General features: G+C 47.1%; 9 protein-coding genes across 9 annotated transcripts in view; 3 read left to right on the top strand and 6 right to left on the bottom strand.

Moving 5' to 3' along the window:
- Nucleotides 1–1,900, bottom strand: part of CNK02880 (L-iditol 2-dehydrogenase, putative) — a 2,167-nt gene extending 267 nt beyond the window's left edge. The window contains exons 1-7 of the mRNA XM_567883.2: nucleotides 1,150–1,900; nucleotides 876–1,087; nucleotides 623–818; nucleotides 318–573; nucleotides 209–265; nucleotides 78–143; nucleotides 1–26 (exon numbers count right to left, since the gene is read on the bottom strand). The exon at nucleotides 1–26 is cut by the window's left edge and continues 267 nt beyond it. Coding sequence (XP_567883.1) covers nucleotides 1–26; nucleotides 78–143; nucleotides 209–265; nucleotides 318–573; nucleotides 623–818; nucleotides 876–1,087; nucleotides 1,150–1,415 — 1,079 coding nt within the window. The 5' untranslated portion in view covers nucleotides 1,416–1,900. The remainder of the gene's footprint in view (nucleotides 27–77; nucleotides 144–208; nucleotides 266–317; nucleotides 574–622; nucleotides 819–875; nucleotides 1,088–1,149) is intronic.
- A 33-nt stretch (nucleotides 1,901–1,933) lies between these two features.
- On the bottom strand, nucleotides 1,934–5,341 carry CNK02870 (nucleus protein, putative). The gene is made up of 13 exons (XM_567882.2): nucleotides 5,038–5,341; nucleotides 4,947–4,976; nucleotides 4,815–4,900; nucleotides 4,563–4,722; nucleotides 4,017–4,512; nucleotides 3,676–3,928; nucleotides 3,415–3,626; nucleotides 3,280–3,364; nucleotides 3,162–3,228; nucleotides 3,051–3,110; nucleotides 2,502–2,998; nucleotides 2,136–2,447; nucleotides 1,934–2,083 (listed from the first exon to the last, which is right to left on the bottom strand). Exons 1-13 carry the CDS (start codon nucleotides 5,233–5,235, stop codon nucleotides 2,026–2,028), a joined length of 2,514 nt encoding a protein of 837 aa, XP_567882.1. The 5' UTR covers nucleotides 5,236–5,341; the 3' UTR covers nucleotides 1,934–2,025.
- Nucleotides 5,342–5,980: 639 nt separating this feature from the next.
- On the bottom strand, nucleotides 5,981–7,299 carry CNK02860 (2,4-dienoyl-CoA reductase (NADPH), putative). Its single transcript, XM_024658097.1, has 5 exons — nucleotides 7,126–7,299; nucleotides 6,848–7,075; nucleotides 6,548–6,798; nucleotides 6,254–6,497; nucleotides 5,981–6,204 (listed from the first exon to the last, which is right to left on the bottom strand). The coding sequence occupies exons 1-5, from the start codon at nucleotides 7,214–7,216 to the stop codon at nucleotides 6,188–6,190; spliced, it is 831 nt and encodes a 276-aa protein (XP_024513787.1). The 5' UTR covers nucleotides 7,217–7,299; the 3' UTR covers nucleotides 5,981–6,187.
- A 959-nt stretch (nucleotides 7,300–8,258) lies between these two features.
- Nucleotides 8,259–10,654, bottom strand: CNK02850 (hypothetical protein). The gene is made up of 8 exons (XM_567880.1): nucleotides 10,198–10,654; nucleotides 10,053–10,139; nucleotides 9,745–9,993; nucleotides 9,594–9,682; nucleotides 9,148–9,535; nucleotides 9,049–9,095; nucleotides 8,907–8,985; nucleotides 8,259–8,849 (listed from the first exon to the last, which is right to left on the bottom strand). The coding sequence occupies exons 1-8, from the start codon at nucleotides 10,363–10,365 to the stop codon at nucleotides 8,451–8,453; spliced, it is 1,506 nt and encodes a 501-aa protein (XP_567880.1). The 5' UTR covers nucleotides 10,366–10,654; the 3' UTR covers nucleotides 8,259–8,450.
- Nucleotides 10,655–10,848: 194 nt separating this feature from the next.
- Nucleotides 10,849–12,559, top strand: CNK02840 (hypothetical protein). The gene is made up of 6 exons (XM_024658096.1): nucleotides 10,849–11,332; nucleotides 11,392–11,658; nucleotides 11,710–11,923; nucleotides 11,980–12,040; nucleotides 12,114–12,253; nucleotides 12,318–12,559. The coding sequence occupies exons 1-6, from the start codon at nucleotides 11,009–11,011 to the stop codon at nucleotides 12,455–12,457; spliced, it is 1,146 nt and encodes a 381-aa protein (XP_024513786.1). The 5' UTR covers nucleotides 10,849–11,008; the 3' UTR covers nucleotides 12,458–12,559.
- Nucleotides 12,560–12,638: 79 nt separating this feature from the next.
- CNK02830 (multidrug transporter, putative) lies at nucleotides 12,639–15,333 on the bottom strand. Its single transcript, XM_024658095.1, has 8 exons — nucleotides 14,887–15,333; nucleotides 14,668–14,813; nucleotides 14,468–14,612; nucleotides 14,320–14,417; nucleotides 14,056–14,262; nucleotides 13,764–13,994; nucleotides 13,395–13,714; nucleotides 12,639–13,330 (listed from the first exon to the last, which is right to left on the bottom strand). The coding sequence occupies exons 1-7, from the start codon at nucleotides 14,972–14,974 to the stop codon at nucleotides 13,553–13,555; spliced, it is 1,077 nt and encodes a 358-aa protein (XP_024513785.1). The 5' UTR covers nucleotides 14,975–15,333; the 3' UTR covers nucleotides 12,639–13,330; nucleotides 13,395–13,552.
- Nucleotides 15,334–15,479: 146 nt separating this feature from the next.
- CNK02825 (hypothetical protein) lies at nucleotides 15,480–16,587 on the top strand. The gene is made up of 3 exons (XM_024658815.1): nucleotides 15,480–15,678; nucleotides 15,732–15,858; nucleotides 15,910–16,587. Exons 1-3 carry the CDS (start codon nucleotides 15,597–15,599, stop codon nucleotides 16,520–16,522), a joined length of 822 nt encoding a protein of 273 aa, XP_024514649.1. The 5' UTR covers nucleotides 15,480–15,596; the 3' UTR covers nucleotides 16,523–16,587.
- A 175-nt stretch (nucleotides 16,588–16,762) lies between these two features.
- Nucleotides 16,763–19,588, top strand: CNK02820 (conserved hypothetical protein). The gene is made up of 9 exons (XM_024658094.1): nucleotides 16,763–17,124; nucleotides 17,198–17,627; nucleotides 17,690–17,779; nucleotides 17,840–18,064; nucleotides 18,131–18,623; nucleotides 18,673–18,738; nucleotides 18,794–19,121; nucleotides 19,181–19,251; nucleotides 19,300–19,588. Exons 1-9 carry the CDS (start codon nucleotides 16,889–16,891, stop codon nucleotides 19,446–19,448), a joined length of 2,088 nt encoding a protein of 695 aa, XP_024513784.1. The 5' UTR covers nucleotides 16,763–16,888; the 3' UTR covers nucleotides 19,449–19,588.
- CNK02810 (expressed protein) lies at nucleotides 18,642–22,586 on the bottom strand. Its single transcript, XM_024658093.1, has 9 exons — nucleotides 22,281–22,586; nucleotides 21,830–22,220; nucleotides 21,335–21,769; nucleotides 21,132–21,268; nucleotides 20,974–21,068; nucleotides 20,630–20,910; nucleotides 20,232–20,575; nucleotides 18,784–20,167; nucleotides 18,642–18,727 (listed from the first exon to the last, which is right to left on the bottom strand). Exons 1-8 carry the CDS (start codon nucleotides 22,464–22,466, stop codon nucleotides 19,565–19,567), a joined length of 2,472 nt encoding a protein of 823 aa, XP_024513747.1. The 5' UTR covers nucleotides 22,467–22,586; the 3' UTR covers nucleotides 18,642–18,727; nucleotides 18,784–19,564.
- Nucleotides 22,587–22,989: the final 403 nt, after the last annotated feature.

The following is a 22,989-nucleotide window of genomic DNA, read 5'->3' as shown; positions in this document are numbered from 1 at the left end:
GAAACAATGCGGAGGGCTTTAGGGTACTGCTCGAGAATCAGCGCTGTCAACTGATGGTTAGCAGCGTTCGAACTTACTTGGTGGGCGTAACGGTATTGGAATTGGAGGTCAATCTCATTGGCAGAGCAGTAACCGAAGGGATACTAAGAAGGGGGATCTATCATCAGTTCCGCGAACATAATGGCAGCGGGGGATATCTTTCAACCACCTTTTGCTCAGAAGGACCGGCACCAATGACGAAGACTTTTCCGCCAAACACAACAGACTGGAAGGATATTAGCAAAGCGTATCGCCATGCTCAGTGGGGTCACACGTACATAGATAGCAGCAGTAATTGAGCTTTCGAAGCCAGTGGCATCAATGGCAACACGAATACCGGTGCCAGCAGCCTCCTTGATAGCTTCAGAGGTCTCCTTTGAAGTCCAGCTACGTTCGATCTGGACAGTCTTCACGGTTGGGATAAGCTTCTTGGCGACCTCAAGACGGGATGCTTGCAAGTCGGTGATAACAATAGGCGTACAACCAGCAGCGTGGGAAGCGAGAAGAGTAACCAAACCAATAGGTCCAGCACCGCTGTTGACTGTCAGTAACCTTCATTTTAACAGTTCAAAGCAGGGCTCACCAAATCAAAACAGGGTCACCCAGACGGTTACCAGCCCTTTCAAGAGCCGCCAATGCAACGGCAAAAGGCTCGCACAAAGCACCTTCTTCGTACGAGAGGTTGTCGGGGAGTCGATGGAGCCAAGAGGCAGGGTGGGCGTGATAACGGGTCAAAGTACCGTGATAAGGGGGCGTCGAGAAGAAGACGACTTGAGGGCCTACATAATAGTCAGTAAACAAGCACAATGAGAAGAAGGCTTGAAGTGAGGACTCACAAGCGTTATACCTGCCAGTCACGCAAGGACCACAACTGGCTTGTCCGCAGGGAACGCCACATTCGATGGCAACTCTGTCTCCGACTTTCCACTGTTCGACTCCGGGACCCACCTCGACGACTTCACCGGCAGATTCATGGCCAGCACCGCAAGTGTCAGTGACGATCATGGTGGGACCAATCTGACCGTGCTTCCAGAAATGGACGTCGGAACTGAAGTGAGAGGTCAGACAACGACTAAAGAAAAATTCACAAAAGAAGCTCCAACAACTCACCCACAGATACCAGTGGCTTTGATGTGCACGACGACCTCATCCTGCCTGGCTTTAGGAATGGGCTTGTTGATCATCTTCACGTTGTGTTTCTCATCGTAGGCGCAGGCAAGGTTGGCCTTAGGATCCTCAAGCTCCTTGTCCCCTTGCTTCAGCTCCTTGAATTCGGCGCTCTTGAGAACAAGATCCGGGTCGTACTTGACCTCGTATTGGCTTTTTCGGGGAGCGGGAGAGACGGACTCGACAGCAGTGGCGTGAGAAGAACACATTGCGGTGGTTCTTGAAGGAATAGAGGAAGAGGGGGGCTACTGGAGTAGGATGCATCATACTTATATAGGGTTTTGGGCATCAGTCACCACAGCATGTTGCACAATAGACGTCAAACAAAATAATTTGTACACTTGCGATGCCTCCGCCCCGCTTTGCCGGTCAGATTTTGGCGACGAAGTGACCATAAATAAGCAAAGCGGCCGCGCTCTCCGCTCCTCATTTACCGACAACGAAAGTGGTTTGTTCGGCTTTTGGAGTTTGGAGATTACGATAGGCCTCTGCAGCCGCTCAGGGTGCCTACTGTGTTCACCTCAAGATAAATGATAAGGTTTGGCCACCAACACGACTAGCGGATTGAGCGTTCCGCCTCGCATCTCGTTCCGCAGTGTACAAAGAACGTATAGAAAAAAGAATGATTAATGGGAATCACAGCTAGTCGGACAACCGTTTTTTGAATTTGGGAGCGACATCAGTAATTATAAATTGTAAGAAAACTCTTTCAACTCGCGGATATGTCTATCTATCTACATTGCATTATGCTACGTTCCCCATATACCTCTTTTACAGCTATCACACAAAGTGAATCATGACTAGAACTTCCTTTTACTTTTAAGAACTTCGATAGGGCCACAGAGAGCTCAGAGTCGCCAAATCTGCCACCGGTAATCTATATGTATTGCGTCAACAAAAAGTCCACGGAAACGTCATCGACGACTCACAAATTTGGAGCCAGGTCATCATCAGGCACATCGAGCGAATTTTGCCAGCTGGGATTGCTTTGAAGCATCTCATAAAGCATGGTGCTTGTATCTTGGAATCCCATTTGTCCTGGCCCGATCGATGTCGAAGAAGTATGGGGAACAAGAGCATCAATAATTGAAAGGCATCTCCCGACCAATGGGTCGTCCTTCAAAGAGACAAGGATTTCGCGTGCCAGAGACACTTCTTCCTCCCAGACTGGGCGTCGAAGGGAATTTGGATCAACATGCAATGCGATAAGAGGGATGAAACTTGCATGGAAAAGGAAATGGCTAAGTGATCTCAATTGAGTTTATGATGCATGATTAAATGACAGGTAAACTCACAGACCATACCAACTCTCCAGGCGGCTCATCCGTTGATGCATCGAAAAGAACCGACTCATGCTGTGAATCGTATCGGAAGCATTATACTGACATAGGCGGGTACATTTTATTTCCGCCACCGTGTTATCATCGTCTTCGATGTCTTCATCGGTTACCCATAATGGGAGGGCTTTCAAAGCTCTCTCAAGAAAAGCACGGCGATGAAGAATGATTCGCAGGTTGCAGTACCTCCAAAACATCTTGTATTGTGCAAACTCAAGCCAATGAGGTGATACGGGTTCGTTCTGAGGATGTAAATGTTCGGGTACAGTAGCGTACCAGCTAAGCAGATCTGAATCAAGCGCCAAAGTCTCTGTAGCAGACGGTGCCGGTGATGACATGACGCGGGTATAGATACGATTGGTTGAAGCATGGAAGGATGCTTGATTAATAAGGGCGGTATAGATGGTTGGCTCATTAACCTCAACAGGTGGTAATCGAGCCGCTGGGGTAAATGCCTATTTATGTGATTAGTTGATTGTGCAATTGGATAGACACATATGCACTGACTCTGTCATGAACATTATGCACCATGTACACATCGGATTCCGCTGGATAATGAGGTTCTAGCTGCGGTATTGTAAGTCTCAATTACTTATACTAAACAGTAGTCATATTTACAATTGGACGGCCAAATGTAATCGTTGAACCAGAGTCAAATGATACTACAACCCACCAAGTTCGCCGCCTGCGGGGAATTGAACAATCCATATCAAAAAGGGATAATTTCGGAGCTTACCTGACTTCTCTATCAAATGGACTAATATTCCAAAAGGGAAGCTCGCGATGAAGACCTAGTCCGATCGCCAAGCGTAATGCGATACCTTTTAACAAGTCAACTTCGCAAATCAGCTCATGTAATACGTGTACTTACCCATATATACCGAACCTGAATTCGGTTTGTTACGTTTTTGTGAAATGTTACTTAATAAACAGAAGGCTTGAACCAATGTCAAGCTGCCTTTTTCCAGATATTCGACAGAGAGTTGTGATATGGCGGCTTCGAGGAAATAGTCGATGACGTATGTTGGACGAGAGACACAAAAGGCACCGATCGCGAGAACGATGTTTAAAAGAAAATCCCACCTTTGAAGATGTCAATATCACTTTGAAATTGATCTGCTTGAGCACTTACTCGCTCGCTAATGGCTGGGGCACCAGGTCATTCCATTGCGCTCTAAACGTAGGCTCATGTAACAGCGGATACTGAGGGTGATAGTGCTCAAAATACGCATCTACGCAAGACACGGTTTCCGACATTGTAGGAGTCCACCCTTGGGGTCGAGGTGGCGGCGGAGCCGCTGAAAGATCTGATTCCAGTGATGCAAGAGAAACCGACCCCGCACACAATTGCAGGATGCGTAACAGTGTTGACCCTGAAGCGAATCCTGAAAATTTTGTAGTATGAGCGAAAACACAACCGTTGATATGGTGGCCAGCGAAGAATACAAGAATAAGTTGTTCGGAGTCACGTACCTAGATACCCTTGCCCATCAGGTTCTATCGACAAAGAGGCATAACCATCATTCCCTCCGAGGCCTTTAGTCGCCCATCTCTCATTCCATTCATAGCCAGACACGCTGCTGGGTTGCCTTTCTAAGACCTCACTAGCCGGCGGAAGGTCGTATTTGAAGTCCACGGGGATTGTCGCCATCGAATGTGATGGGCCCATTGTGCTGGAAGAAGAGATGTTTGGATTCTCGGCTCCGTTGATAAGTGGGCGCGCTGCATTGTCTGTAGTGGGCATTGACTCTGGTCTCATAATAGCACTGCTTGAGCTGGCGCTGCCAGGAGCGGTGGAAAGTTCATAAGAAGGTATGTGTGAGGGAGTAAAGCTGCGCGTCTCTGGTGTCCTAGCTGTAGATAAGTGTGTTTGACCGGCAAGCAAAGGAGGCCGCATTGGGATTCTTGTAGGGGCAGGGGATGGCTGATATTGAATTGGAAGCAAGGGAGGTTGCCGCATCGGAACAACCTGGAAAAGGGCATTAAAAATCGAAACTTGAACGCGTAACAAGCCCTCACATGTTCCTCCGAATGAAGCGATTGGGATTGTGAGGCTGGGGAGCCAACATTAAGCCCTTGATCCGATCTGGCTGGCGGAACTCCACCCCCGTGACTGGAATGGCTTGTCTCCAGCAAGTGTTGAAGATAATCGACTTTTCGTTCCAGCCCCATGATATATCTGTGGGAGGAGATGGGGAAATGAACAAGATGGCCGACGCGGAACGTACAAGGGTTAGTAAAGCACGATATGGATATAGCATGATAACTTGCTCCTGATTTTTACGGAGAGGTTCGGTAGCATATGCGCACTTTTTTCCGAATCGTGTGCATACGCTGCAAGGAAGTTGGCGGTTACACTGCACATTTGTGAGGGCGATATCTTATAAGCTCTTCACCACATACCTTTCGCTTCAACCTGCGACATTCCTTGCACTTCAGGAGCCAAAGGCCAGTCAGTACTTCCTGATATCCGTCGTTCTAACACCAAACTTACCGATCTACTCGAGGCAACCGGATCCTCATTCGGACGGGAACCATCCTCATTATTCTTCTCGTTGCTTTGGTTACTCTCTTCCGTAGTTTTAGCTTTTTTGCCATTCTGAGCGGGGGCGGAGCGGTCGGATGAAGTTGAGCGGCGCCTATTGCGATCCAGTCGTTGTCTCGTCTCTGATGGCTCCCCCGAAGATGACATTATGCACTGTGGCTCAGTAGCGAGCTCCACGGAGAATGGCACGACAAGGATGTAGAATGATATGCGGCCTGCGGGCTATTGGAGAAAGCAGCTTGTGAGACTTGTGAGCAAGAAGTGATAGTAGGAAACATGCAGAAATCGCGACATCTGTTCTTTCTCAATCTTCTAATAATGGTCGTTCCTCGGATTGGATGGTTTGTCGCCTTTCTTGGCCCACGCCCAGAACTACGGCCGTAAGCCACAAGTGCAGGACGCCCATTCCCCTGTATAAAATCCGCCATTCAAATTTGTTACCCCAGATTCCCCGAACTGTGCTTAAAATACAACTGGTTGTGAATGAAGTGGGGGCGAGGCGGAGAAATTTTGAACCGAATTAAAGCCAAAAATTGGGTTTGAAGGGGAAAAACCCCACCGAGCCCCTGAATGAATGAAAAGGTCCCAATGGCCTTTGCCGCTTTGGGTCCAGCATTCTCCTACTACTCGTCATCATTGATTTCATTCCGTCGTTTATTTATGCAGAAGAATACTTATATCAAGAACAGTTTGCATGATGAATATCTTTGCAGCACCCTTGATCGTTAGAAGAGGCAATCTATGGGTCCAGTGGATTACGACCTCAAGCTCTATTCATTTCACCAACACGGAGCCTGGAAAGAAGTCGGTGTACAAATTTACCAAGCCACAGTGTTTTAGAATCTCTGGAGAGTAGGGGAATAGATGTGGCTAGGAAGACACCGTTGGTGACCAGGAGTAGACGATTCATGCCAGTAATAATGATAAGGTATCTCAATGTGGAACCCAACTTTTGAAACTCAACAAAGATCGGTCTGTTAGACCTTTCTATTGTCTTTTGCTTTTCCTCTCCCGAGTTACTGTATTCGTATTTTCACTCTTACGTTCAGTTCTAATTCTGAGACGTTCATAATCTGATATGGTCCTCCATGTTCCTTAATTAATAGGTAGTGTAACCTGGGAAGCCAATGAGCGAAGTCGACAATGGTGAGTTCAATTTACCTACCTCCATCAATCACAAGGTCATGTCCAGTCATGAAAGTCGACGCTTTGTCGGAGCATAAGAGTACCAGAGTGTCACCAATTTCCTTGGGATCCGCAAAGCGACCGACAGGGGTCATCTCATTCCACCTGGCAACCCAACGCTCCCCTTCGCCAGGAGGTGGGTTCTTGATCATATCGGTAGAGACATAGCCGGGGGAGATACTGTTGACAGTGATACCGTATTTCGCCCATTCTCCGGCTAAAGACTACAAGGGATCAGCATCCCGGCAGATTGAGGACGATCTCAAACACATACCTTGGAAGCCATGGCAAGGCCAGCCTTGGAAGCATTATAGGCTACTTGATACTGAGGAGACATATTCACGAGACCGCTAATAGACGCAATAAAGACGATCCGCTTGTTGAGCTTGACAACATCTTTTCTGGACCCTTGGGCAGTGTCATTCTCAGAAATGGTGGCTGGAAGACCGAGCCAATGTCTGGTGAATGCACGAGCGAGGAACAAAGGGGCAACGAGGTTGACGTCAAACATCTTGTGCAAGTCGGCTTGTAGGAGCGTTAATCCTGGGCTTTCACTGCAATATTCATGACTCACCATCCTTCATGTCAATCATTTCGACCCACTGACTCATGCCGGCATTAGCAATCACAATGTCCACCTCGCCCACTTCCCTGCTAGCAAGCTCAATCACTTCATCGATGCGTTTGGAGTCCTCGGCGGGGCAATGGTAGACATGGATGGGAACGCGGAACTTCTTTGAGACGGCCTGAACGTATTCCGAAGGGTCTCGCGAGTTGTAAGTAACAACAATAGTCGCACCGGCTATATCGTTTGAGCGTTAGAGCATTAGATATGGGGTGCTGCTGACTTACCTTCCGCGAAAGCCTCCGTCAAGGCGAGACCAATACCACGACCCCCGCCGGTGATAAAGACAATCTTGCCGCTGTAATCGATAGAAAACATGATTGTGAGATAAGTATTATGGGATGTATGAGGAAACGCTAGGTGTCAAAAGTAGGGGGCATGTTGGTTAATCCTCCTTGCTCATAAGCAATAAGTATGAAGGTAGAGCGCACTGTTTTCCGCTTACTTATTGACGGAATCCGCCGGCATCCAGGCTGAAGGGTGAAGCGTCGAGGGCTCCGCGTCCGATCATCACACCTTTTTGCTCGGTACCTGATAAACTTTAGATAGGCGTGAACACCGGACCGGAGAAGCGGCCGATATAGGTTAATAAGCTTCTTGGTCAAATAATTGTTTGTCCTTCCGCAGTCTCAAAAAATTCGTACAAGTACGCTGATAATTGTAGTAAGACAGATGGCTATTTGGGCACCGCTTGGTATACGAGAAAGCATTGCATGTCTCGGTCTTCTCCCATTACCAGAACACCAGTGTACGCCAAAAAATGAGTTTCTCCCACTTCTACGATTTCAAGCTGCTGAGCTGCTGGCAGCAAGCAGCCGACGATATAAGATTCTTGTCCTTCAAATTGACGAAAACTGAATATGTCAAACTCAGCAGGAGATCGACATTCTTGGCGAGGAATGAAAAAAAAAAAAAATGATTCAATGCTGAAATTTCGGTTTTGGCAAATCGCGGTCGCAGTCGGCAAGAGTAGTCCGACCGACGGGTGAGCGCAACAGATTCCGCTCATGTGTCTTGCAGGCTCCCACAAATTGTGGACTCCCTATTTTTACCCCGCGCATATAAGATGCTTTCACTCTCATCGCACATGGAGATACGCGCCGCATTGCCATGATTGCAGCAACATAAATCGAATCATTTGTTATTCCATATTGGTGGAGCGTTTCCTGAAACACATGGAAGACTTGTCGGATGTAGCGAAACGTGTGCACTGCTGTACTAGAGCTATGTGGTAGCAAGAGGGCTGTTATCGGTTAGGACAGGGCGCGGATCAAAATTACAATACCGAGACATCTTCGCAACAAATCGTTATTGGGGAATGACGACGTCAAGGATCATATTCTCTCTCCTCGTTATCCCATTATTCAATGCATGTAGCTTAACTCCTTGGGTTCATACCTACTTTGCTATCACCACCATGTTAATTGCAGTTTGCTGGCCCTACAAACCATCGCTGGGTTCGCGTAAATTATACATAGTCTGACAAAGGAACCCAAACTGAAGGAAAAACAAATAAAATCATAGATTCTGAATCAAGCAAGTCCAACCACAATCAAAGAGTATAACGGAAACCAGGTGTCTTCTTGTCTGACCTGTCTGATACTAACAGTGTGGCAAGACCATCAAGCGAGTCGACTGATCCCTTTGGAGCACCTTTCTCTTCATCCGGTTCCGTCGATAACTCACTCTGCTTCCCTGCCAACTCTTCCTTATCCCTCTTCTTATTCTCTCTCACATACAACCACCTCAACACCAAACTCGCCGCCGAAGCAAACGCCATCCCGACAATCACAGAGATCCATGTCGAGCGGTACTTGATGGTAGCCTCCTTGGCGAAAACAAGGTAAGCAGAGGCAATGTTACCGGCGTTGTAGCCAATGAAGATGAAGCCTGTAGTGACAGCTTTTTTGGTCGCGCCAGCTGTGTTAGAGGAAGCGAGAGTGAGGAGAAGCTAAAACGGTTGGATTTGGGTAAGCAAAAGGAAGATATGTTAAAGAAAAGGACATACGACGTAAGGGGCACCGAAGCTGGCAACCAAGTAGTAGCCAATAAGGGGGCCTGCTGTTGGCTTCCAAGGGGCGGTCCAGCTTGACGCAATATCAGCATTGACAGCTCCGCAGAGACCATAAGAATAAATAAAAGTAGCTCACATGACGATTGCACCAACGACGACAGGGATACAGCTAATGGGCAACAGCTATAAAACAATGTCAGAGAGTATGCAAGCATATGGGTGTTGATTAACTCACCAAAGTTCTGATATTGGTATATTTGTCGGCAAGATAACTGAAAATGGCAATGGTGATCACAGTCATCGCTCCACCAGGTACCAACAACGCTGTCGCCTGCAAACTGGTGTAGCCTAATCCAGTGATGATCTTTGCGCCAAAGGCGGTGACGGAACCATTGCAGATATAGATAGAAGCGGCCATAAGGAGGTACAGCCACGTCTTGATATCGGAGACGGCTTCAAGGATCTGGTAGGGCTTGATGGGCTGTTGACTAGCTCCGGCTTGATTCTGAGCAAAGCGGCGAGCAAGGACGGTACGCTCTTCCGCGGTGAACCATCGCCCAGGACGAAGAGGGTGATCGGGTAGAATCAGGAGAATGACAAAGCCCCAGAAAATTGTAAGAGCTCTGTGGATAAGGTTAGCAAGCTTTTCCCAGAGGGATGGGAGCTGGATAACCGACGAACCCGACGAAATAATACATGGATTTCCAAGGGTGAGTACCACCAGTTTTTCCCAAACCAATGTTCACTAGAGAGGAGAACATTGAAAATACCTGATACGAGCAGAGGAACGGTCAACTCGGATCAAGTAAGGCAAAATAAAAACAGCACTCACTCCTGTCGCAGAGTAGAAAACCCCGATTCTCTTCGCCTGTTCTTGAGGCTTCCACCACAACGCGCAAATAGCAACAAAAGCAGGAGAGACAGCCGATTCGCAGATACCCAGTAGCACTCGCTGCGCGGTGAATCCTGGATAGTTTGTGCAGACGACTGTAAGAATGCAGACCAGACCCCAAATGATGACGAAGAAGGCGGTAGCCTTTGCCAGAGGCAGACGAGTGAAGAGAAAGGCGATAGGAAGGACCTAGGATGGAAATCAATGATTGAACAATGCCATTAAGCTTGATAGGGATATGAACTCACACCAACGATGTAACCATAATAAAATGCAGCTGTGGCTGTACTATATCTAGTGGTAGATACCACACCGTTGACGGTTGTTTGGAGATCCTGCCAACATCATAGATGTCAATGCCATGCTGTCAACAGTGATTTTACTGGAGCTTACCAAATCCTTTATTATTCCATACACAGCGGCTGTTCCTAATACGCTTTTGTCATAGTATTGTAAGCCGTAGCTAACGAGCATGATAGGCAAAAGAATCGCGTCAACTTTTCTGACGACCTTGCGCTCAAGGGCGATCTCTTCTTCTGTCATTTGTTGATGGTCGAACATCTTGGATTTGCTTGAAGTTGGGATGCTTGGTGGGAAAGCTGTTGGCAGCCGTTTCAGTGAGCGGATTATAAGGTAGTTTGATCGGTGGCGTTGGGAAAGGCGAAAGGCATGATAGCAAATGAATACGCGACGATTAGTCTATCAGGGCTGTTCACCTGGTGGGGAAGTGTGATAATCGCTGCGTCTGGCCAAAGGGTTGGCGACCAAAGGCTCAATGCTAAAGGCTCTATGCTACAGCAACAATATCGATGAAGGTCACAACTGCGATATGATCTGGTGAAGACCAAAAAAAGAAGAATAGCGGAGAAGATTCTGAGCACGCAATAACATCCTTAAAAAAGATCGAAAGTCGATCGCACTACTTCCGACGGAGCTCCAGATCCGGTCTCCGACCGACTTTTCCCCCCGTCAAGCTCCGACGCGACAGACCTTCTTACCCCACTGCATGTCAAGTCTTGGTGTTTGCTCTTTGCTTTGCTCGTATTGTTTCGTATTCTTAGCAATGATCGGAAGTCGGAGCACAACATTTCCTCATATGTCAAAGATGCCATCAACCTTTCTTCAGCCAAGGCAATGCGTCTCATATAACCATGGCTACTCTCTCCCTTAGGCTGGTCCCTTCGTCGTAAGAATACTCAACAACATGCCTATCGCCACCGAAACTTATCCCATCCCGCCATTTGATCGCCCTGTTCCTACCACCGAGGATCTAGACTGGGCCGATCTCACAGAGCTTCCTCTTGACCTCTTCTATGACCCCAAAGGCCGGGCTCAGCTCGTTGAGAGCGTCAAGCATGCTCTCGAAGTCGACGACCTTGGCTTCTGGTCTGTGACTAATGCGGGCTTTTCGGATGAGGAAATTGACCATCAGTTCGCTATTGCTCAAGCCTTTTTCAATCTCCCCATTGAGGAAAGAAAGTCAAACGCCATTGATGCAAAAAACGGTGGCTACCTTGGTTACCGAGCGGTGAGCCATGCCATCTGCTTCGCTAGACAAGGAAACCTCTTAACAAGGTACCATCATAGCCCTATGAGAGAACAATTGCCGACACCGACGTTCTTGACAACATGGAGTTGGTTAATATTCCCAAGTATACCGATGACTACAAGGATTATCCCCGCCACGACATCTTCAAATCCCATGAGACAGTGATCGCGGACTTCCATCGCAAGTGTTGGCAACAGATTGCCAAACCTCTTTTTGTACTTTTTGCCCTTGCTATGGAGCTTCCTGAAAACTACTTTGTGGAGAGACATGAGTATAACAAACCTTCTCAAGACCATCTTCGCTATGTGAGCTGCTTCTATCCTGCCGGCTGAATCCCGACTGACTAGCTTCTGTAGATGCAATACCATCCCCGCACTCCAGAGGATGATGCCAAATGTAACAACCTTTGGTCCTGGGCTCATACCGATTATGGATCCTTAACCCTCCTCTTCTCCCAAACTGTGTCAGGGCTGCAAGTCAAGTTTTCGGATGGTACTTATCATGACATCAAGTACAAAAAAGGATCAGTTATTGTCAACATTGCCGACACCTTGAGCTTTATGACCAAAGGTAAGTCCCATAGAGCCGCTGTTGTCATAGACATTGCACTCATTTTGAGTTTCTAGGTTATCTCAGATCCACCATTCATCGGGTTACCGTTCCTCCTGGTATCCAGTCGTCTATCCAGTGAGCCTGAAGTGCTAAATTTCGCTTGCTTATTGGTCCGTAATTCGGTACGTAGCTAACAAACCTTATGTAGCCGCATTGGTGTGCTCTACGGCTGCCGTCCAAACGATAATGTCCCAGTCATTACCGCTCCTTCCCCACTTCTCGAGCGTCTCGGTCTAATCTCCGATGCTGACAGGAACGCTAAGGAAGAGGACGCTGTCACAGCTGGAGGTAAGCAGTTCCTTTCTTTTCTTCCTCCGCCTTGGTTAGTGGTTTAGCTGACTCCGATGAGCAGAATATGTCGCTGCGCGTGTAAAGGCGGTGCACGGAAGCAACACCTATGGCACTGCCCCTGGTACCAAGTTTACGCACAAGAACCTCGAAGTTCTGGAAAACTTTGCCGATACCTCGTCCGGCAAAAAGGGAGCTATTTGATAAGTGTACTTTTGGCGTTACTGTACTGTGGGTCTGTTTAGTAGCCGTTAGTAGTAATTGTAACTATATCTTCATTGACGTTCATGCATGCCTCTTCTTGTCTTCATGCATCCATACGCATTGCTTTTCTTCCATCATATGTTTTAGCTTTAGAATGCGAACATCCCTCTCTATCCACATTCAGTCGGGAAAACGTTATTGAAGTGTTCATAGGCGGAGACTCGTAAACTGGCAGGTATTTTCTGTGGGTGAATTAGAACAAGTAACTTGCACTCTCCCCGTCCCAGTGCATCCACGTAAATGATCATCGGTTGCCTTGCCTTTCTCTTTTCGTTATGTGCCAGAATTTGTACCGCAGTATTTCTTTCCAGTAATTCTGAGATGACTTCTAATAGCCGGTTACTTTGGTATTTAGTAAGGAGTCCATCATTGATAGAATACATCTCCCCTAACTTTAGGAGCAACACCACTCGATCTGATTCGCTCAGTCCAGTACCGGTACCCCTTCCGAAAGAGGCGGGTTACACCTCTCCTCATCAGCGACTTCCACTACTCGCGTATCCTCCCTAGTCCTTATCCCTAACACAATAGCAATCAACACACACCCAGCTGCTCCTACTAAACCCCCAAACGCCGCGCGGAACGCCAACACATAGCAATTAACTGCTACTTGTCTTCGAGACGGATCTAGCTGGGCAAGATAATCAACCGACTCCCGAATGCCGCGGATGATTGTCTCGGAGCCAGGGCTGGTGAAGTGAGTGACAAGCTGATACGAGAGTATATTTTGGAGGATAGCTTGAGATACGGATATGCCCAGCACGGTACCTATGGACCGTAGGAGGAAAATAAGCGACGTGGCAGCCGCATGGTCTGTAAAGTGATTAGATAAAACTGCCAGAAGGTTATGAGATATTGACGGATCTCTCAAGCTCACCAGTGCCTGACGTGCTAAGAATGTCGATTAGACTCGATATAAACATCACTCCCATTCCCGCATGAACCCAGATTAGTCTCGCAATAAAGTACCACTCGCCCTTTGACTCATTGTTTGAGAAAGTCAACGCAAACATCATGAGTGCCCCCGCGGCGAGACTAATAGCTCCTAGCCGTTGCCCGACGATGACAATGAAGGAATATCCCGGTCACAATAGAAGCGATTGGGGCGGTAAGTGTGGGATACAGAAGACGGCGAGATGCGACACTGGCGGAGGTCAGGAGTGTCGTTTGAAAAAAGACAGGTATGAGATAAAGTGTCTACAATGTGTGAGATCAGTTGATGTTGATTTGTCGATATTAGACTTACGCCAAAGATGGTCATTGCCCCGAACAAGTTTAATCCCACTTGAGGTACCATTCGTCGGTTAGTCAAGAGATTGATTGGTAAGACAGGCAGTTTAACTCTCTTCTCATGCTGAAAAAAGGCTAACGTGGTAATGACTGAAAAGACGAGAAGAATGGGATTAGCCGAACTGGACCAGGGTATGGTGCTGCCTCCAAGATTGATAACAAGCATGAAAAGTGTGATGGAAGTCATCTGATTATAACTCTCTGGATCAGCAAATTTTAGACTATATTCCATGTGAGATTCGACTTACCAAAAGCACACTGCCCAATGAATCAATATCTTTTTTCTGAAAACTATTGGTTTTGCCTGCTTGAATCTCAAGTAGCTTTGGGCTCGCTCTGCAAAGAAACACCACTATAGAGAAGATAGTTAAAGGTACCGGAAAGAAGTAGGCAAAACGCCAACCAATGGAATCTGATAAGATACCTCCTAAAGAAGCTCCTAAAGCAGCACCAAGCTGTGGAACAGTCAGCCACATGAGGAAAAAGCAAAAAGGCACAGATATTTAGCGTACACCGTACGTGACATTGTTGGCAGCTTGGTACAGAGGCCGCAAACGCATGGGAAGAACATCCCAAGCACAAACTTGAGAGACGGTAATCAAGCCTCCGCCTAAAAAAGGTAATTAGTCGATGACTTGCTAGTCAAGCAGGTATATTTACCTCCTATACCACAGATAGCCCTGGCAGCTATCATCTGACCCAAGTTATTACTTAATCCGCACCCAAGACAGCCTAGGGCGAACACTGCTAGAGACAAGACATATAATCTAGTCCTCCCAAAGAGATCAGAGGCACGCCCGTAAAGCTTAATGGAAGGCGGTAGATTAGCTTGTAATTCGTGGGCAGATAGGGGCACTTACAGGCTGAACTGCGGTCGATACAGTTAGGTAAGATATAGCCACCCATGCAACATGATCAGAAGAGTTGAATTCTGTTCCTACAGCTCCTTGCGTCGAAGCTGCGATAGTACTTTCGAAGGCTGCGAAAAAGTTGTTGGATAGGAGAGCTACTCATCAGTGATCAGAAAACGGTCAATTTGCATTTGACAAAGACTAATAATATTGAATCAAACAACTAACCAGGGAGAATAAGGACATAGTCTAAATTAGATAGGAAGCCAGACGATTTCTGGCTGATTTTAGGGACAAGTGGTGTTCTTTCCGACATGATGGGACTTCTCAAATGAGAAAGCTATTAGACATTGATCGTAAGTGGTTTCACGTTCCACGAGGCACCAAAGACTTATTATCAAAGGTTCACGGTCACTTTCTATAGAAGCAAGAGGTACCATTGTATTCTATGCATCTGTAAAGAAATGAGGCAAGTCAGCTCTTCTGCACGAAACAAGAGAGCCGCAGGCTATGTCGTCAATATCCCGCACAACTGACTTACAAACTCATATTGGCAAGTTGTATTTGATATAGAGCTGCCCCGAGCTCCGAGGGCAGTTGGGGGGGAAGATATTGCGAATAACGTTGCTACTATATTGGGATGTTCAAAATAACAAAGGTGAAGATATTGGAAACAACTTCGTTGAGATAGCACGCAAGGAGAATCTCACTGCAGCTCCGGATTCAGAAGTCAATTCCGAGCGCTCTTTGGCAGTCTCCGAGCTTAATGATCGGACTTCGCCCCGCCATCCAGCCTCATCTATCTTCACTTTCATTTTCACGAATCATGAACTTATTATTGTTATCCGACACTTCGCGTCCGAACAGGGCCAAGTATATGAACGATATGCCGCTGATTTTTGTGCGCCAAAAGGCTTCGAAATTCGTCTATATCCCACATGTCTCATCAGTTCTCCATAAACAATCTGTTCTCGGTAAACGGTCTCGATGTCCTCATCACTGGCGCCGGAACAGGTCTCGGTGAGTGAAGCCTTGGTATGGAAGGAAAATCTAATGAACTAAAATATATACAGGACTCTATATGGCCAAGGGCATGGCCATGAACGGTGCAGTCACCCATATCGCAGGCCGCAGACGCGAAAAACTGGAGGAAGCCAAGGTCACGATTCTTGAACTTAACCCAGAAGCTCACGTTCACATGTGAGAGACCGTTGGTCTGTAATCAGTATCATTATTCTCATACGTACCCAGTCATGTGGCAGATATTTCCGACAGACCCTCCATCACCTCACTCGTCGCTTCCCTGAGCAAGCTCGACGTTCTAATCAACTGCGCAGGTATCGTGCTTCCCGACACGCCTTGCAATCAGTTCACCCCTTTGCCCGAGCTCCAAGCTGCCCTTTTAGCTTCGCCGCACGAAACATGGTCTCGCACTTTTTCAACAAATGTTGAATCCCTTTTCTTTTTATCGGCATCCGCGCTTCATCTACTAGCTGCAGCTCCAGCGGGCGGACGAATCATCAACATCTCGTCCATCGGATCCACCATGTCCGACCCTGTCATAAGCCAGCCTGCCTATCAAGCGTCAAAGGCGGCTCTCAATCATCTCACTCTCTTGCAAGCCAGTAAATTCCGTGAGCATGGGATCCGTGTAAATGCAATCTCTCCTGGGTACTTCCCTAGTCAGATGAATGATCCTAGCAATCCTAAGAGCATGTTAGCCAGGGCACATGAGCTAGTACCGCTCAAAAGAGGTGGCAAGGAGGAGGATATAGCAGGTACAGCAATCTGGTTGGCTAGTCAAGCGGGAAGCTATGTGGATGGGCAGGTTATTGTCTTAGGAGGTGGCAGAGAATGGGCTTGAGATGCATTATAGCATTTACTATTTTAAACCTGATCAAAAATGGCGATGCATCCCTCTAATTAGCCATTTCATAATATAACCAGTAATGTGGATTTCAGACGACTACATACTTGCATTGTTGTTGAAATCTATATGCAGCGCCGGTTGATTATTACTGCAGCTCCGAGCTTGATGCCCGCGTCCGGGGGGAAGACCTGGTCATCAAGTTCGGAGCTGAGGAGTTATGTACACAATCAGCGCCTCAGCATGTCTTTCATCGTCAAATCGCCAATATGTCGCAAACACATCAAATATGTTTTCCTTATTCCATGGTATACAACATGAACCCAATCATGAACAGACTTCCTATCAAGTAACCACCCACAGATGAGAACATCAGCTTCTTTCCTAATCGTTTTCGCTGCTGCCATATCGCTTGCGGCTCCTTACCAACAAAAGACCTTCAACAACGGAGCATTATCCAGCTCAGGAGCTTTTTCGGAGAACACTGGACTGCCATGGCAAGATGTAGTCTCCATTCCCATCATAGACACTTGGACACTTAATCCTGCCGGTGACGCTTCTGTCATCCGCACTGCTACCATAGATGTTGAAACAGATATGTAAGTGCCTTTGGGGCCAGTAGCTCGTTCTGCTTATCATAACTAGCTCATAGTTGATCATGATACATCGTAGACCATCGTATGACCTCCATCTTCTTGCTATCAATGCCCAATACACGGTCCCCACCGCCCTTCATGGTCCGACCCATCCGGCTGCACTCTATTCGTTCATCACCAACGATATCTTCGTTACCCTTCTGCCTTCACAGTCTTCCTTCGGTTCCTGGGATCTTACGCTTCAAGTTCTCAACTATACAACTCTTCCACCAGCATGGGCACCAACTGCCTCTGAGCCAACTATCCTGAAGACCGTTCGGTTGGGAAATAGGAGGCCAGAGAGTATGCTGTATTCTGCCGGACCGAAGATACTCTCTATTGTTCTTGGTGGGGGTTCCAAAGACGAATTTGCTGGATCTCTTGGCCCGTTGACACTACTGTCCATTTCTAAACTAGATGAGGTCTGGACAGTCGAGCAATTAACCGTTTTCCTCGAAAACGACCTGGTGAGTCCGATCATCCTGGCTGACCTATGAATAGATACTTGATTGAGCGCCCAAAAATGCAGATTATCGACGAACTCGCCGCAAATGATTCTGCCATAGCTTTCACTGCTCATAAGCCTGTCATTAGGCCCAATAATGCTACCCGAAGCATCGTAAGTATGAATTCTAGTCATACTCGTATTTGATGAAACCAAAGGCTGATTTGCATGTAGCTCTACTTCCTTGATTTATTCTCCCCTTCATTCGCGGTACAAATTAGCTCAGGCAGTTTTGGTGCTGTATTTTCTCCAGCCCTGAGCTCTAATGGTCAGATCGCTTGGCTTGAGCAACGAGATAATGGGAATTGGGGAGGACGAAAAGACCTATGGATGTATGATGGTCATACCCCTTGGAAAGTTCCATTCAAGGATTGGGACCTGAGTCCATCAAGGGTTATCGTAAGCCATGAAATCCGCTGACCAGTGACACAAGCGGCACATCATTTGACTCACTTGGATCCACAGTTTTCGGAAAACAGCGAGGCTCTCAATCTTCTTACTCTCAATGACCAAGACACATCACTTTTCCACATCTGGACCCCTACTCGATCATCGCCCCCTTCTACACCTGTGCGGATCCCGTCTAATGGCACAATCCACTCTGTATATCACGTCGGCATTACCCCTCTTGATCATTCACATTTAATAGGCGTGATGTCTTCTCTTACATCGGCTCACGAACTTTGGGTCATTTCACACTCGCCTCATGATGATCCGACCTACAATTATGAGAACATCAGGTTGACATATTTCAGTGAACCGGTACTACAAGGAAGACAGCTAAATGCGGGTGAAAGTATAGAGTTCGTGAATGAGTTAGGGTTGACCGTGAAGGGGAAGGTATTTCTTCCTAGTAAAAATAAATCACAGGAGAAGGTACCAGTCGTGCTGTTGCTGCATGGCGATGGTAACAGCGAAGGATGGCGTAATCAGTGGATGCAGTATTGGAATCAGAACGGTAGGTCTTCTAATTGATCTCCTTTCCATTTCAGGACTGAATATCGCAGCCTTGACCAGTGAGGGATATGCTGTGGTTACTATCAACCCTACAGGCTCCGAAGGCTACGGTAACTGTGAGTGCAAATGCATATACGATCTTCATTTAACATGTTACTAACTGGTTGCTAGACTTTGCCCAGTCGGGCCGGTTTAATTGGGGTAATCAAACTATAAACGACATTTCCCGCGGTCTTTTCCATTCTTTCAACCTATTTCCTAACCTGAACAATACCAGCGTCACGGCAATGGGTTATGGCGCCTATGGCGGATTTGTTATTCATTGGATACAAGGCCACTCCACCGCCTTTGTCGCTTCCAATGGGGAGCCAGTGAGATGGAAGGGATTAGTGGTTCATGATGGCGTACTGTCTCCTAGGTGGTGGGCAGCAGAGACATCTTGCCCAGCGAAGGTAGAGTGGGAATTTGGCGAAGTCTCGTATGATGATGAGTCACCATTGTAAGTTATTGGCATCCCTGCTCCCGTGCCAATGACTGAAATTAATCTATGTTTATCAGTTCGCTCTGGGATCCTGAGCGTTCGTCCCGTGAATGGGCCATACCAGAATTAGTTATCCACGATGGTCGAAGTGAGTTCCGAGATGTGTGCACGTAATCCACGCTAAAATCTGCCCCAGATGACTGCGACGCTGGCCCTCTATCGCAAAGCTACGCCTCTTTTGCGCTTTTGCAAAGTCGAGGAGTCAACAGTGAGATACTGGTATCAGATAGATGGGCGTTTTCCAAATGGCATAGGGCCATATTTGATTTCCTTGAGTCTTTGTGATATCCCATGCAGAATGATGGATACCATTACAACTGGAACAATTAATGTGAATCATACAAACTCAATCGAACTCCATATGCACTAGCGCTATGAATGACTGTCGGTTGGCATATGAGCTAGAAGCCTGGATATGTCAATGACGATACGATGGCTTCCCAATCCGCTGTCGAGGCCGAAGTGATTGCGCCATCTACTGACAGGTCAGGCATGTAATGGTTAGCGAATTGGCTCCCAGCCAGACGCGCAAAGGAGTCCAAAACAGTTGCTGATTCTGAATTCGGCAGGGCCGACAATCCAGGGATATTTGTCAAGGGCATCATCCCTGTCATTCCTCTTCCATCATCTACAGGAACTACCTCACCTCCTCCATTACTGAGGCTCATCTCGACTTCATTACCACCTACCGGTCGTGTCTGTGTTCTTCCACTGACAACAGGATCACCATCCATCTCTTCCGGCGACAGAGGCCCTCCGATGATAACTGTCCCAGGCGGTAAATCCTTGATCTCCCTCGCAGCCTGCCGCGTGGCGACCAGCACCCCGCCCTCTGGATGACTTGGATCCCTCAAAAAAGTAATCCCGTTCACCGCTGTTTCGGGGAGTCTGTTGAATATTCCTGGTGTTGGATTGAGTCCACGCGCAGAAGTATTTGGATGGTGAAAGGACGAAGGAAGGGTCCTCTGGGTGGATGAGTATAACAGCTGTACAACGGACAGTTGCTATGTTGATCACATAAGTCAAAGATTTTTCTCATGACGATAATTCATGATTTTCTCTACTCACTGCCGCTTGGAGAGGTAAATGAGCCCAACTCGGAGCCCATTTCCCAATCCCATTCATAAGCAATCTTTCCAGCACGACTACCCCATCCCATTCCCTCCTTCTCGCATATGAATGATACTGTATCAAACATGACAAACCCAAGGCATAAGGTCCAAAGAACAAGAATTCAAAGGGATCTTCCCGGTTAGCGGCCCATTCGAGGCTGGAACGAGCAGCTGGGCAGATGAGTGTCCAGACTTCGAGGTTTAGGTCGAGTGAGAGGGATTGGGGGACGATGAATGACCAGCGCATGAAAGGACGGTAGAGGAGGATCATAATAGCAGTGTGTAATATATGGAGAATCCCTATACCAGACTGTCAGTATTTCTGATTGATATTTGGGAGAGAGATGAGCATACCAGACGGAAGGCTGGACGAATCACCAGTGAAATGAAGATCACGATGTAATTCTTTTTTCCATCTCGACACTTCTTCCGCTATCTGAAGCAAATCTTCGTCCTCTGTATTTTTCAACCCTTCAACTCCATAGACTTTATCTATTATCCGACGAAGGATGGCTGAAAGGCTATAAAGATGTTGAAAGAACTTATTATCGGTAAGATCCCTTGAAATTGTTGCTGATGATGATGACGATAAGAAGTCAAGGATGAGTGGTCGGACGCCGTAGCGTGCTGCGTTCCTACAGGTATAGCACAGAAATTAGTCGCATATTGATTGAATATCAATACAACTGAATTCATACCACTGGTCGATAATTACTGCACACTGCCATATACGAGCATTTGATTCTCCTAAGGTCGTTCCTCGGGCAGGTTGATCCATATTCAAATCTCTAGCCTAGAGTTGAACCCTTATAAGCCAATTTGAGGACTTAAATGAGAGTATAAGTGTCTCACGTACCATGCATATAGCGGCCGATAATCTTGTCCGTTGCACAGAAGGGGGAGCAGCCGTTCCACAATCAAGCGCCAATTCGTCTACGAGGCAGGTAGTAAGAAGGATTTGAACATTCTCGCGGGTCGGATTGCTCAATGCATCTGATTAAACCTGCGTCAGAAACTACCAAGGTACCTTACCCAGTGATGGAAGATATTTGAACATACCTCGATCATGTATCTCTTGCTTGATGATATATCTCAAACAATCAAAAATCTCCTTAGGACAATCCCGTCTAGCTGCAGCTACGCCAGCCATCGCGTACAAGACCAGCTGACCCACCTCACCCATCTCCGTTCGGATCACCACAGGTATAAACGGGCTAATGTGATCGATAAAGGTCATTGCTAATCGATTGATCACTTCTTTCCAGCTTGGAGAGTGTAGTGCTTCGAAAACATAAGGTGGGGGCTCGACAGCCTGGTCGTCGATAGTTTCAAACGTCGTGCATTCGGTAGTAATGAGCATGAAGCCATCGCCATCCATAGAAGTATCAGACGATGAAAAGCACATTGAAAGGCCGTTTGCACGATCGAATTCAGAGAGACTGGCAACTGGCAGTGTAGGAGTTGAATGCAGGATGTACGACAATGCGGTGGCACCTATCATTGGGGCAGTCGCGGTCAGATTGAGAAACTGGAGACTGAATAGCTATAACCCACCCTCACGTCTAACAGAAGAAGAGGCACGACCCTGAGTCAAGCCAACAGTACGCCCTCTTCGTCGTAAGGCAACCCCTGTTGTGAATTGACTTTCAATTTCGCGCCTTTCGGAGGCATTGGTGTCTCTGCTCTGATGTGTTTCAACAGGCCCATGACTTGCCATAGTCTCTGGATCGAAAAGAACATGTTCGGCGGTATTTGGTGGTGGCACATCTGCTTGGCCAGAAGAAAAGGAAGGAAGTTGTTGTGATGTTTGAGGATGAGTCGATAACCCTCGTTGTATGCGTTTTGTACGGGAGGCGGTTATGGGAAGGTCGTATGTGCAAGATAAAGAGGCGATAGTACATGAGTGGCAAAACTCTGAGCTTTCTGCAGGGTGGCATTTGATTTTCTATAAGAACAAAGGGTGAGCTCAATGAGGAAGGTTTTTGTATGTGAACTATGCCCATACCTTGGTACGACACCTGTCGCAAGCTTGCAAAGCCTTGGGTACGGAATCTTCATTCCTCCTTCGTTTCTTCGGGCTATTGTTGTTACCATCGCTCACATCTGAACATGCAGAATTTCCTCTGTCTTCTCTGCTGGTGTTGCTGGAGATCGGGGACGGGTTTGGCCGACCACGAGGGATTGAAACCATGGATATCTGGGCTCCACGGGATTGGGTTACGAAAAGGATATCAAGTGTCTGTTTATCAAGTGCATAGCGAGATATTTCGACCCAAAAGATTGGTAAAGGTGTATGGGCAGTAAGGTTAAGGGAAAGTGCAGAGTAATATGTAATACAAGTACATCGTTCAAGCCAATTAACAAATGACCACCAATTCACAATTATTGCGTGCCCGCGACGCGCCTGATTTCCCCACTCGTTTGCTTTTTCGGATCTCCTTATCAAGAACAGTATTTCTGTTATCTACTGGAACACTGCTGCAAAAGGAGCATGCATCGAATCCGTACAAGTACATGCATGGATTCATTCAAACGGACGTATAGTCCTCTTGGCAGGAAAAAAAGCACTACAACTACGCTGACAGGAGAAGATGCCTCGCCGCATCGTGTCAATCATAGCAGGGCGTAAATACTAGAAATATTGGAGTAATTGATCTGTAGCAAGTATTCACAAATACTTCTACCTTTATCAGATACTTCCGAAAACCCCTCCT

The sequence above is a fragment of the Cryptococcus neoformans genome (genome assembly GCF_000091045.1).
Source record: "Cryptococcus neoformans var. neoformans JEC21 chromosome 11 sequence".
Lineage (NCBI taxonomy): Eukaryota > Fungi > Basidiomycota > Tremellomycetes > Tremellales > Cryptococcaceae > Cryptococcus > Cryptococcus deneoformans.
Note: the sequence above shows the minus strand (reverse complement) of the source record. Positions and strands in the feature narration are given on the sequence as shown.